This window comes from Bubalus kerabau, chromosome 9, assembly GCF_029407905.1.
Source record: "Bubalus kerabau isolate K-KA32 ecotype Philippines breed swamp buffalo chromosome 9, PCC_UOA_SB_1v2, whole genome shotgun sequence".
Lineage (NCBI taxonomy): Eukaryota > Metazoa > Chordata > Mammalia > Artiodactyla > Bovidae > Bubalus > Bubalus kerabau.
The window spans coordinates 76,319,069-76,333,850 of NC_073632.1; the positions used below are offsets into that span (position 1 = coordinate 76,319,069).

General features: G+C 38.1%; 1 protein-coding gene across 9 annotated transcripts in view; it reads left to right on the forward strand.

Annotated features, from left to right (window-relative positions):
• The window catches only part of L3MBTL3 (L3MBTL histone methyl-lysine binding protein 3), a 113,005-nt gene that overhangs the window by 83,900 nt on the left and 14,323 nt on the right, over positions 1 to 14,782 (forward strand). For all 9 annotated transcript variants that reach the window (XM_055535610.1, XM_055535611.1, XM_055535615.1 and 6 more), the window contains one exon: positions 10,333 to 10,412. In XM_055535610.1, coding sequence (XP_055391585.1) covers positions 10,333 to 10,412 — 80 coding nt within the window. The remainder of the gene's footprint in view (positions 1 to 10,332; positions 10,413 to 14,782) is intronic.

A 14,782-nucleotide genomic window follows, 5' to 3' on the forward strand; every position in this document is an offset into this window, starting at 1 on the left:
CATATATGCACTTTTTTAGATTCTTTTCCCGTATGGGTCATTACAGAGTACTGAGTTCCCCATGTTAAACAGTAGATCCTTATTAGTTATTTGTTTTATACATAGTAGTATGTATAGCAAACATGAAATTTTTTGATCACTGATTCTTTTACCTGATCTTAAGAATGGTAAGGTGTACAAAGCTCTGAGAACAGTGAGTAATAAGTAATCAGTCCTCAATAAATGTTAGTTTTTATTAGTTTTGTTGCAAGAGGAATAGTTTGCTTGTTTGTTTCTTTCATTCCAGAGAAGCAAAGTAAGGCCGGCACATTTTTTAAATATATACATATACCTAGGTTAAGGAGAAGGCAATGGCACCCCACTCCAGTACTCTTGCCTGGAAAATCCCATGGATGGGGGAGCCTGGTATGCTGCAGTCCATGGGGTCGCTAGGAGTCAGACACGACTTAGCGACTTCACTTTCACTTTTCACTTTCATGCATTGGAGAAGGAAATGGCAACCCACTCCAGTGTTCTTGCCTGGAGAATCCCAGGGACGGGGGAGCCTGGTGGGCTGCTGTCTATGGGGTCAGACACGAATGACGCAACTTAGCAGCAGCAGCAGCAGGCTAAACTTTGAGTAGAACACTCAAACAAGAAGATTCTCATGATGCCAGATAATGTTCTCACCTCTTTTCTCAAAATTGTTGCTCACGTGGATGGGTTCCAAGTCAGGTTTTAACACATTTTATTTGCGTCCTTCATAATAATTTTCAAAACATTGGTCCACCAGACTGTATTTTTTTTAAAAGGCATTTGGCACAGCAAGAGACAGCTAGCACTCCCAGAAGCAGACCTTGAGGCAAAGATTTGATTGCAGGTGGTTTATTTAAGAGGTGAGGAAAGCGCCAGTGGGGGAGTAGGGAGGTGAGGCCACGAAGGGAAGACCGCTGGTAAAGCTTCACTGTCACACCAGCTACCACTGTGGACAGCAGGAGCACAGTCCTGCTGGGGCCTCTCTGGGAGACTGTGTAAAACACACCTCTCAGGTTTTTCCACCATAGGGATGAACGCGCTCAGCTATTTTAAACACTTGGAAAGGAACTATCCTTCAATTAAAAACATGAATAAAGTGGAAAAAACCAGTGTTCCCTTTGGTCACAGAGCGAGGCTGCCAGGGTGGAAGGATGAGCGAATGCCCCAGCACGTCCCCTGCCACACAGCAGGCAGAGCTGCCAGAACCCGGGTAATCCTTGGGAAGGCAGAGCAAGTGAGATAGGTGGGCACAGTGGGTGGCCAGGGGACATGGTCTAGGCACGGCTGACAGTGTCTGCTGCACCAGCTGAGGCACCCATTTCAAGTGCCAGCTGGGCACCAGAATGAAGTATGCTGGCATTGCTTTTGATCCAGAAGCAGAAATAATAAGGCCAGATAAATGAACAATTTGAGGAATACCTATGTCTTTTTCATACCAGAAAAGGTATTTTAAGGGCCAGTTCATAGGCTACCTACTCAGAATAGACCCATGGACGACTGGTGTTCCTTATCTATGCTTCACAGGCCTGACTCCATATCTGATCCCCTGACATCTCTAATATTCAGATTAGGGGCCCAGCCAGCCAGAACCTTTCAGTCTGGAGCCCAGGAGCCTACATTTTAAAAGTTCATTTGGGAATATATCTCCCTGCTTAAAAATTTCAGTGACATCTCTTTACTCTTGGAATTAAAGGCCTAATTCTGAATGTAGCCTGCAAAACCAGTGTTATCTGTTATCTGCTGAACTCTCCAGCTTTTTTCCTATCAGGTCGTTTTTAAACTTAATGCTTCAGCCATCTTGGTCCTCAAACCTTTTCTCTCTGCCTTGAACCCTTGTCTCTAACCTGTCCTAGTGAGTCTCACCTCATGGGCTTCAGGGTAGCTCCCATTTCCCCAGGGAAGCTTCATCCTTTCCTGCAGACCCTGGGTCAGGTTCCTCATCACTTGCTTTCGTGTTACACACGCCCAAACTGTTGATGGTTCTCTGTAAATACTTCCTCTGAGTCTGTGTGCTTGTCTCATTGGTAAGCTCCACAAGGGCAGAGGCCACATCTTCTCTGATTCTTTTAGACGCCCTCAGTGCCAAGTACACTACCTGACACTCGGTGAGGCTGGAAGGCCACTATGAGTCATCCACTAGCCTTCAGAGGAGACCTACCAGTCATGTCGCCCAAGAGGCCACCTCTGTGTAGCCTTTTTTTTGTTCCAGCAACACTTCTTACTTTTTAAACTTTGTACAATCCCCACACCAGATATCTAAGAGGTGATTATTAAATGATGAGATAAAGCCCCCAAACACATACCTGTGCTTTTATAAATGTTTCCCAAACTGTTGTTTGCCTTCCTCCCCTCCATAGAAAACCATACCATACAAATGACAACATCTGTATGACGCAGTGAGAAAGTGGTTGGGACTGCCTCTGGGTGACTAGACAGGGGCCGTGTTTACTGACAGGACCACCGGCAACAATACCTCAGAACTCTTGTACCTGAGCGTCAGGGCATCCTGGCTGGGAAGCTCTGCTCCACGTTAAGAGGGCTCTGCCTTGAGTACTTTTGTAGGTGTACTGAATGTTTGGGTCTGTCTTCTTTACAGAGACTTGTCAAATGGGTGGTCAGCTAATGAATGAGTTGCCAGTGTGTGTATAGATAGAAATATGAGATTGTAATCCTTTCCCAGTTATCCATTCATTCATCACATGCATAAGGAGTGTCAGTATTGTGTCTGGAGCTTTCAGTGAGATGTTTTCCTTGGGAGATCAGCAGCTCATTTCTGCCCTCACTGCCCTCCTGGCAGCAGATGGTAAGGCTGGTGGGCTCTGCCAGTCGGTGAGGTTTCTGGGGACCAATAACCTTTCATCTCTATATGTCTGCAGCTGAGTAAGAGAACATGTTTGTCTATATATCTAAGTAAAACCTTTCAAAGTTTTAAACTTTGTTTTGCATCAGAAATATCAGATGCTTGTTAAAATGCATTGCTTAAGGTACCATCTCCAGAGATACTGACTCAGAACATGTAAGCTGCATCCCAGTTCATTTTTAACAGGCACCCCTAGGTGATGGAAGCAAGTGATCTATAACCCAAACTTTGCGAATCGTTACTGAATATAAAGACCCTTCTCTGGAGTAATAGTTCATGATGTGTTACCAAACAAAGAACATCAGCATCTGTCCGATGTAGTCTTATTCTCCTGAATGTATTCTATAGCTGCATGTCATTGTGTTTCTAAATTAGGTGCTATCTCTGTTTAAAATCACATTATGTTTTAAGGTCCTGTGTTGTTTAAGCCTGCTTAGAGATAACCATAGAGACATAATAAAGCCTTTTTAAAATACCTGCAAATGCTTATATTAACTTGCAAGGCAAATGTCCATTACTAACCTATATCCAAAGAAAAAATTCAAGTCAGTCTTATATAGGCCATTAAAACAGCTTTTCAAGTTGTAGATCCAGTGTTTCTACTCTGAGAATTATGTGGAACAGTTACAGGAGTTGCAGCTTCAATCTGATTTACATAGTTAGGATGAATCAGATTTGCCCATCTGTACCCAAAAGAAGGGCTTTATGAAACAGATGGGAATACAAACTAACATAAAATATGAAACTGTAAGCATATATACATCTCTTTACTTTGCAAAACTGTAAAATCAAGTAGAGTAAAATTAGAGCCAAAAGTTCTAAAAGATGGCAAAAGTTAATTAGAAATCTTCAGAAGCTTTGTTTTGCTTCCTAAGGTACTCTGGTCATGAGGACTTGGTATTAATGACTCAGAAAGTCCCTTTAATCTGTGGGCATCCCCTGCCTATTGTAAAGCCTTTCCGCCCCGCCCCCCCTTTAGCTGATATGCTGCCAGATATGGATTAGGAACTGTGAAACTTTTCAAATATTCCAGTTCTTGGGAATCTGCATCAAATCTATGCAGTTGTTTATGCACGCTAGGGAGGAGCTGGGTTATTAAAACACTTCCAATCCAGATGTCAACTGCTGTGACACCAAGGCACCCATTCAGAGTGTAAGGAAAAGATGACTATGTTATTGTTGATGCATGGGAAGTTGTTAGAACAATATTGTAACAGGGTCTTACTTTATCTCCTTGAATAGCACTTATTTTTGACTCACGAGATGCTTTTATATACACTAGAAAATGACATCTGTTCTCCTTTTCTATGACAGCAGCATGAGAGCAATGCAGTCCTGCTCTTCTTATGACATGATCTTTATTTCCCAAATCTCACCTTATTGGTTAGGGCTTTTCATCTTATACAAGAATTGATAAATTAATTGAGGAATTCATTTTACTGGGGAGTTTCCTTGGCATCTTGATAACATCCACTATATTTACTTACTCATTATATTCCTTTCTTCACTAACATGTTAGTAGCCTTATTAATTAGGGCTTCCCAGGTGGCGCTAGTGGTAAATACCCGCCTGCCGGTGCAGGAGAGGCAAGAAACATGGGTTCAAGCCCTGGGTTGGGCAGATCCTTTGGAACAGGGCATGGCAACCCATTCCAGTATTCTTTCCTGGAGAATTACGTGGACAGAGGAACCTGGCAGGCTACAGTCCATAGGGTCGCAAAGAGTTGGACACAACTGAAGTGACTTAGCGTGCATACAGCCTTATTAATCAAAATTTTTTATCCATAGTCATTAGGTAAATAGTAAACTGTGTTGACCTTTCCTGAGCTGTGTTTAGGAAAAATGCTGTTAAAACTATTGTTCGTGTATTGTCTCCAAAGGAATTTAATTTTTAAATATCTTTATTCAAGTGTTAACTGTAGACATGAAAGTTTTATTTGCCACTTTTTTCTAATCCCTTTGAATGTGGCGACCTCCTTGTTTGGACACAATCAGCACAATCTTCTCTTCATTTGTAGGAGGCATTTTAGAGACAATTTCAGGTTCTCTAATTTTAAAGTTCCTCTAACATATTACTCTTAAGATTTCTATTTGATTTTTTTTACCTGTTAGTGACCTCACCCCAAAAACTTTTTTTTCAAAGTGCTGGGGGTATGCAAAGAGACATCCTTTTAATATTCAAATTAGGAAGCTACATTTTTTACAGCTCTCACAACATTCACTGTGTCCCCACTTGTTCCTGGAAGTACAGGTAATTTACAGTTCTAACAAAGCCCCAATGAGTCTAGAGTAAGCTATTCTGGAAGGAGAATGATGGAGTGGTTTTGAGGTATGAGCCAAGCCAAATTCATGCTGGAGTTAGAGAGCTGGCTGAAATCCCTGAATTGAAACAGAATAATTGTTTCATATTTTTTCAGTATTATTTTTAATAGACTGATGACTAATTGAAACATAGCTGGCTAGGGATTGTTTTTAAATGAAAAATAAGCTTGAAGAAATCCAACTGTTTGCATTCAAATGCTATCCTGTTGCTATGTATTTACTCTTCTAATGTTTGTTTCACTAATATTTACCACAAAGTCTAATTTGAGTAAGATAGTAAGACATCTAAAGCATGACACATAATTACAGAGGAAGAAAAAAAAGGATGCTGACTCAGAAAGAAAACATTTTTCCATTTGAGTGGATTCCACTGTCTTAATTAAAAGCCTACAGAGTATTCTTCACTAAGATTTTGTGCTTAGTCACTCAGTTCAGTTCAGTTCAGTCGCTCAGTCGTGTCCGACTCTGCGACCCCCATAGACAAGAGCCCGCCAGGCTCCTCTGTCCATGGGTATTCTCCTGGCAAGCATATGGAAGTGGGTTGCCATGCCCTCCTCCAGGGGATCTTCCCGATCCAGGGATGGAACCCAGGTCTCCTGCATTGCAGGTGGATTCTTTACTGAGCCCCTGGGGAAGCCCTTGAGTAAGACATAAGTAGGAGCATGATAAATGGTAACTTAATATTTAAGAATTACTTACATTTTAGGATAAAATTGTTTACTGACATCTGTTTTCTTTATGTAACCTGTTTTTCTCAGGTTTTGAAACAACCTTTAGAGAAATGGTTATGAACCAGACTACAGTCAGACTTCCTAGGCTGCTAATTACTAGCTGTGTAAACATGTAACCAAGAGGGGTTTGTCTCTAGAATGGGAATGTAATAACAGCATCTGCCTCACATAGACATTATGAGGATTGAATGATCTAACACAGGTAAAAGCACTTAGGAAAGTGCCTGGAATACAGTAGTCTCCCTTGGGATTTGAGAATTTTTTAAGAACCAATTTATTTCACTATTTCTTTAGCCTGAATTGAAATATAATCATAGCTAAATACATATGATTATATAGCTAAATATAATATGATTATATTTCAATTCAGGCTAAAGAAATGTTGAAATAAACTGGTTCTTAAAAATTCTCAAATCCCAAGGGAAACATTTATCATGCTCCTACTTATGTGTCTGGCTGTGCGTTAAGCACTTATTATACATTATTTTGTTGAGTCCTCCAAAATACCTGTGAGTTAAAGGATTTATTATCCTTGTTTTACACAAGATGCAACTGAGGGTTAGGGAAGTTCAGTAGCTTGCTGAAGGTCATATAGGACTAGTAAGGAGCAGAGCTGATGGTTGAACCAGGTCTATTCACCTTCAAAGATGTCACCACTGCATTCACAAACATGTCACCACTGCTGGGCTGCTTTCTCCACGCTATAATACACACCCTGGGCCTAATCAGCTGCTACTCCCTTCCTAATAGAAATTGTTGGTAGTGAAAAATGGTGATCCAGAGGAGAAGATAAGAATTTTAAAGTAGAGCAAAATCATAATATTAAAGTACAACATAAAAATATTTTGGGTTGTCATTTAAAAAAATCTTCAATAAGCATGTCTTGTATTATGTTCCAGAGTGTGTAATAATATTATCCCAGAGTTTTGACATTCTGATACAAACATGTTTTGTTTATAATTGGAAGATGGTATAGCTAGGATAATGTTTTGCTTGGAAAGTTAATATCCTTGATAAAGCGTTTCATTTTTGCATAGAGAAAGAAATTCATAACCGTACCTATTCAATCAGAATTAGCAATGAAATTTCTAAACTTATGGGTGAGAGAAATACTGGTTTTCCAATTCAGAAAGTGATTTTTAAGTAAAATATAAAACAAGAAAGGATATTAATGAGTCAGATTCTTCATTCCTAACCCTATTGATAAAAGACAGTTGAAAATTTTAATAAGATTATGATTCAAGAAGGCAAGTTTCCTTTAAGTGTATATAATAGGGATGTGTACTGTATTCTGGAAAAACACAAGGGTAAAAAACAAGTAATAATTATTTCTAAGTATAGATTTTGGTGTGTTAAGACCTGGTTCTATACTAGTTCTGAAAATTTGGGATTAACCTCCAAGTTTCAGCGAATGTAACAACAGAACCTTCTTCCAATGATTGTTATGAAATGTCAGACATGTAAAGAACTTAGCCAATCTTGGTGCATAGTATGTTCTTAAGTATATTAACTTTTCTTATTACTTACTTATTACTTCTCATTAATACTGTTTCCACATTTCTGTATGTGCTTGATCAGAAGTCTGTTTCCTTCAGGGGCTCTGTTCACCCATCTATTTCATAATACCTGTTCTAATAGACTATTCAGATAGACCCCACACCACCAACCATCTCACTAAAGGAAACATCAGAACCCTAGGGGACTTAATCACTTTTAAGTTTAAGGAGTTAGCAGGCTCACTATATTAATTGGAAGTAAAACATTCAGCAAACCTTTCTTGTAGTGTTCTGTTTTGGTGCAAATAAATATCCATATTTATAGATTCCCAAGTTTATATGGGTTAAGTTTAATGAACTATCATGAGTTTAAAGTAAGGAAAATGAGAACTGAACATGCTTCTGTAATTAAGCAATGTGAATAAGAGCAGAAGGTTTCTTTTTTGCTTCTCTTTGGGGATAGATTATGGCAGATCAGGCACAAAGAAACTCTTGGGGTCAAACATACTATTTTCCTTTTCTATTTCTGTTTTTTCCTAGAAAATGATTCTTTTCCTACATTTCGTAAATCATCCGTATGGTAATTGGGCATAAGAATACAAAAGAACTTCCCTCATACTTTGGTCTTATAGCTTTATTTTAACAAAGTTTACTTTTAGGGAATATATAATATACTTTACTGAAACCACAAAAATAAGCATTAATTATTAGTGGACAATTTCAATCATAAAAAATGAAATATACAGGAAAATCTAGGACTTAATTTTAGCCTTTGGACTCAGTTTGGGCTTTGGTTTTTGTTTTCTTTTTGGGGTGTTTTATTTGGGGCTTTTTTTAACAATATTAAAGCTTTTAGGTAATTATGCTAATTAGTTGGGAATTTGTTTCCTTTGACTCAGAAAAATGCCAGTTTTTTTTTTTAATTTTTTTTTTTAATTTTATTTTATTTTTAAACTTTACAAATTGTATTAGTTTTGCCAAATATCAAAATGAATCCACCACAGGTATACATGTGTTCCCCATCCTGAACCCTCCTCCCTCCTCCCTCCCCATACCATCCCTCTGGGTCGTCCCAGTGCACTAGCCCCAAGCATCCAGTATCGTGCATCAAACCTGGACTGGCAACTCGTTTCATACATGATATTTTACATGTTTCAATGCCATTCTCCCAAATCTTCCCACCCTCTCCCTCTCCCACAGAGTCCATAAGACTGTTCTATACATCAGCCAGTTTTAAGATACATCACTCTAATGTGTGATTGTTTATAACAAGCATTAAGATTAGCTATCCACAGACCACTTTTTTCAGTGGCCACAATAACGGATAAATTTGTGGACTCAAAAACTATTATTTCCAGTTTAATATGAAACGGAGAAGATCACATAAGCTATTTTTAGCATAATGTGGTTTCAATGTGTAATTATCAATTCTTTTTACATAGAAGACAGTTTTCTGTTATCATTTAATGTCCTTTTTCCAGTTATCATTAATTTTCCTACTTGTTTTCACTGTACCTCTATCTCCCCACTTTCCATGGAGTAAGAGCCTCTATAGTCATTAATTGATTTTTCTTAGAAAAAAATTTTATTGCATAATAAAAGTGATTCTTTCCATTCTCAAATAAGCAAGTATCCTTCAGCAGTTGTAAAGATTGTTTTCAGTATAAACTAAGCCAGGGAGCTCAGATTCCAATGAAATTTCACATATCTCTGGAAGTGATCTTTCTAAGAAAAGAAGTAGTGAATATATTATTTATCACATGCTTACTGTGTTGACATCGTTATGTTAAATTACTGTTGTTACAAATAGGGAATAAATAAGTGCCTCAGTAATTAAGATTATAAAACTCTTTTATATTTTGTTGGGATATTTGGCTTCAAGGGTATTTTCCCTTTTCTTAACACTGAGCAAAAGTGTGGTCTGAGTCTTCAAGAAACTAAGGATATTTGTAAAGGTAACAGCATATGAAACAACAGAACATAAGTACAGAGGATTATAAAATATTATGAAGTATTCATTTTGAACCCTGAGTACGTAATAGATTAGGTTAAAATTTTTAAATCCCTGAAATTTAGTTTTAAAGAAAATATACATAGCCTGGGCCTGGTTTCCTTTAAAGCCATTTTTGTCCCTGACTTCAGGGTAAAGCTCTGAATTAGGATTGTAATGGGTCCATTCCATTTTAGAGCATTCATGGCATGGTTCGATTAGCATTAGGTCATTCCTAGTCAGAAAGAGATGGAATCAGTTCAGCCTATGAATTTAACCTATTTAAGCCAGGAAAAGCTTCCTAGAATTGAGTTGGATTCTCCTGAGCAATCTCAATCTCAAATCCCAGAGTGGAGTAGTATATGGTGACTTGATTAAATGATGTGGACTTTAAAACCCTCTTTTTCCTTGAAATTGTAGTCTTACCAAACAGTGCAAGTAATATTGCTCATGAACATGTGTCCCAATTTGAAGCTGAACTATTCAGTAGCCACATTTTTCAGAATAATTAACCTTAATAAAACATTCTTAGCTTTCTGAACAGTGAATGAAAATTGATAATGAAGGAAATGAACATTTATAGATGTTCTTAGTATTAATTGCTTCTTAATAAAGCTAAAAATCCTTTCGAACATTATAATGATATCATTGGTTTTTAAATTTTAAATACTGTATTTAAAATTTATAATTTTTTATTATTTATAATTTATATATATAAATTTAAAATTTATAAAAAAATTTAAAACACATGTATACCTGTGGCGGATTCATTTTGATATTTGGCAAATCTAATACAGTTATGTAAAGTTTAAAAATAAAATAAAATTAAAAAAATAAATAAATAAATAAATAAATTTTAAATAACAGTTTCTGAGGTGCAGTGTTGAACCATTTCTTTAAACATTTCTATTTTTCTCAGAGACCAGCGTGCTGAGGATGTCAAAGAAGACTTTGAAGAGAGAACAGAGAGTGAGCTGAGGACACCACATGAAGCCAGAGGTACCCATAATATTCTCATATTATTGATAGGTATTACGATTAATACTCAACAATCAAAACTGGAATGTAGCAGTCCCTTTTATATTAAAGACAAACTTCATCTGGTTGGTTCTGTTACTGCAAGCAATAAAAGTTTATTGTTTAGGATAATTTTGGTATACAATTCATAATGAGATGGATCCATCTGTGACCTGTATTTATAGTCTCTTTCACATATGTGTAGAATATTGTGTATAGAGTTTGAATAAGGCCTTCTATTTGCTCCATGTAGTGTATTTTTTAACATTGTTGATGTCATTTGCTTCATATGTTTCAGACTCATCTCAGAACATGTTGACATACAAATAGAAGTAATATGCTCTTAATCTAATACCTCAAAATGAAAAGAAAATCACTTGAGCAAATGTTTTAAGTTGTACTGGAGAAAGTAACTTGTCTTATATCTTTGCTGAATAGATATTACAGTAGTTTAACTGAGCACTGAAGTTGTAATGACTGTTGTTCATAGTATAACCTGTATTTATAATTTACACATGGCTTTATAATTACTATTTATTTTTATAAGAAAAGGTTGGCTGGATTATGATTTTAATGATTGCCTCTGGGGACTTTGCTTGTCATGTGCTTTCTTGGGTTTAGATTATTTGTAAGATTATAGAATGACACCTAAGGACTGTATTCCTGTAATGACCTATTCTGTAAGTGATGCTTGGATTTCCATATCTGATTTTCATAAAGCAGTAATTTATGGTTAATTTAAAAGCTGTATCCTCTGCTGTCCTCAGCATATTTTATAGTGTCTAATATTACACCATATACAAACCCCTACGGATGGCCAGGGTTTCATCTGTGATCTCCCACCTGTCCACTGTGTAATCTTAGACATTTCACTGAATACTTTTCAGTGCTTGTTTCCTTATCTGCCAAAAGATTGATAGAGGTAGTCCCTCCCACAGTTGTTATGGGGATTGAGTACAGTAACATTTGTAACTTGCTTAGAACAGCGCCTGGTACATAATAAGTGCTATGTAAGTATTTGACTATTTAAAATGTTTCCAGTCACTTAGAAAGGAAAAGAAAAACAATTTATGAAGGTTTTGTCATCAAGGTATTGTGCTGCTGTGCTCAGTAGTGTCTGACTCTTTGTGACCCCATGGATTATAGCCTGCCAAGCTTCTCTGTCCATGGCATTTTCTGGGCAAGAAGCCTGGAGTGAGTTGCCATTTCCTACTCCAGGGGATCTTTCTGACCTAGGAATTGAATTCATGTCTCCTACATTGGCAGGTGAATTCTGTACCACTAGCGCCATGTGGGTTCTTAATCCAAAGTGTCAGCCTTTCTTAGTGAATGGTGGTTAGGAGCACGGCCTTCATTCTTGTCTCAGCTCCACCAGTACCAGCTGTGCGGCTGGCTCCAGGGAAAGCATTTTAACATTTCTGTGTCTCAGCTTCTCAGTAGTGCCCACATCACTGGATTATTACGAGAAGTGAATGCATCAGTGGCTGCAGGATTAGCTGTAACAGCAGTGCTAATAGCAGGAGTGGTAGCATTGTGAAGTAAGTGTCTATTGTGTGCAATTATCTGATCACTGGAAGTTTAGATAGAGTCATGGTAAAATCTTCTGGGCTCTGAACTTTTTGATGGAGGGAGAAGGCAATGGCACCCCACTCCAGTACTCTTGCCTGGAAAATCCCATGGACGGAGGAGCCTGGTAGGCTGCAGTCCATGAGGTCGCAAAGAGTCGGACACGACTGAGCGGCTTTACTTTGATTTTTTCACTTTCATGTACTGGAGAAGGAAATGGCAACCCACTCCAGTGTTCTTGCCTAGAGAATCCCAGGGATGGGGGAGCCTGGTGGGCTGCCATCTATGGGGTCGCACAGGATTGGACATGACTGAAGCGACTTAGCAGCAGCAAAGCAGTGATTTTCAGCCTTTTCAGTTTCTTCCTAACTTGGTGATGCAATTCACTTTTCACTTGATTTACTGAGCTGATTTTGATCCTTCACCCCCCCATCCTCAAAATAGTCTATTTAATGGAGAATTTTAGGTTTGTTAATGTGGTATGCATGGTGTTCTTTCTTTTTCATGGTAGTTTTGTCTGTTCAAACTTTGTATATTTTTATCCTGTTTTTCTTGATTTGAATTACCTGAGTTTTTCTGTTTTATTATTCTTTCCAAACATTGCTAGGATTCACATATAACCCTTTAGTGTTTTTCTCACCTACAAAACCTGTAGTTTAGTATGCATATTATGCTGTCTTATTTTTCATTAGTGAAAGGGAGCCTCATAAAAACAAGCTGCTTTGAGAATTTTTGCACATATGTTCCTAAGTAAAATTTGCCTATTAATATCTCATCCAGTTTTAGCCTCCTAAAATGAGTTTGATAACTTCCCTTCATTTCCAGATTTTTGAAACATTTTATGTAAAACTTTCATAAAATTAATTTTTTCTGTAGTAAAATCTTGTTATCATAGTTAGCTTTTATTTAACTGCTTTGTTAGCTTTGGATTATAATTTTTTTGAAATTTTTTCCAGATTCATTCTGTTTGGAAAAGATTTGAATTTCACCTGCTGACCTTACCATATAAGAGTTTGTTGGTTGTCTTTCTCTGGACCCCATGAACCTTCAGTACAAAATGAGGTCTTATGGTATCTTGGTGATGTTGGGGATATCTCAGATCCTAGTCAGTGTATGGATGTGTTTAGTTCTTTCTGTCCTTCTGCCTCTCAGGTACAGAGCCATGACCTAGTGTCTCAGATGAGGCTCTCTGTTAGCAGACATTGAGAGTGGTGTGTGCAGAAGTCTTGTTAGTGGTTACTCGGGAGCAATACCAATGGGAGAGTTGAGAGAAGCAGCAGTGGGCAGAATGAGAAATTGAGTTGTGATGCAGTTACAGCAGAAGCCTCAGTTGATCCCATAAGGAATTCTGGATGAATCTTGAGAATTATCTCAGATTTAGGCAGGAGAATCCCACCTTTGTATCTTTGCATTGACTACTCCTTGGATATTGGCTGAGAAGGGCAGGAACCTCCCTTTGAGCAAGGAACCTCCCTTTGGCTTAGGGCAGTTTCTGGAGAGGGAGGTAGCTGTGAGGCATCAGCAGTCACAAGGTAGGAAAATGAAAGGTCTCAGTTCTGAAGGGTGATTTCGGTGGCACACTGCAGCGTCTGCTACACTTGGCTCATACTACACATCTGCTACACTTGGGCTCTGACTTTCCTATAAGAAAAATAAAACAAAAATGAAAAACAGAGTATCCTTTCTCATATGTGGAGTTAGGCCAGCCAAATTAAATCTAATCTTTTGGTTTTAAACAATGAATCTGACTTCTAAATTCAATTTTCTTTCATTATTTTGCCTGAGATGTCATGAGCTTGCTTTTTTTTTTTTAATCCAGAAAACTTCCTTCCGTTATCATTTTTATTATTTGGTATTGTTGCTGTTCACTCGCTAAGTCATGTCAGACTCCTTGCAACCTCACAAACTGCAGCATGCCAGGCTCCCCTGTCCTTCACTATCTCCCAGAGTTTGCTCATATTCATGTCCATTGAGGCAGTGATGCTTTCAAACCATCTCATCCTTTGCCACCTCCTACTCCTTTTGTCTTCAATCTTTCCCTGCATCAGGGTGTTTTCCAGTGAGTCGGCTCTTTGCGTCAGGTGGCAAAGTATTGGAGCTTCAGCTTTAGCCTCAGTCCTTCCAACGAATATTCAGGGATGATTTCCTTTAGGATTGACTGGTTTGATCTCCTTGCAGTTCAGGGGACTCTCAAAAGTCTTTCCAGCATTTGAAAGCATTAACTCTGTGGTGCTTAGCCTTCTTTATGGTCCAATTCTCATATCCATACATGACTACCTGAGAAAGCATAGCTTTGACTATAATGGACCTTGTTTGGCAAAGTGATGGCTTTGCTTTTTGACTGGTAATACCTATTATTCTTGGGTTAGATCCAAAGGATGATACTCAAAATATTTAACAGTTGGTTTGGCAGCCAGCACCGCCCAGGACAGTTAAAACAAACACCAGCTGTAGTGCTGTAGCGGTTTGGAGGCTCCGTGGTATACATCTTAGGGAAGTCCCTCAAGTGCCTGACTTCTGAGGGTGGAGGGGCCTGTTACCATCCAACATGGAAGCATTATAATATTTCAACAGCTTACACATTTTTTGATATTCTAAGCATATATCTCAAGTTGGAATATCTTACTCTTGCTCTGTCAAGTCTGCTATTTACTGCCTTTAACATGAATTTTAATAGTGGTTTTATTTTCCTTTAATTTCTTGCACTAGCTTGTTTTTTTTTCTTTTTTCTTTTCATAGCCTTTTTTGTCTTGTAGAGGTCATGTTCCCTTGTGCCTTACTAAAAA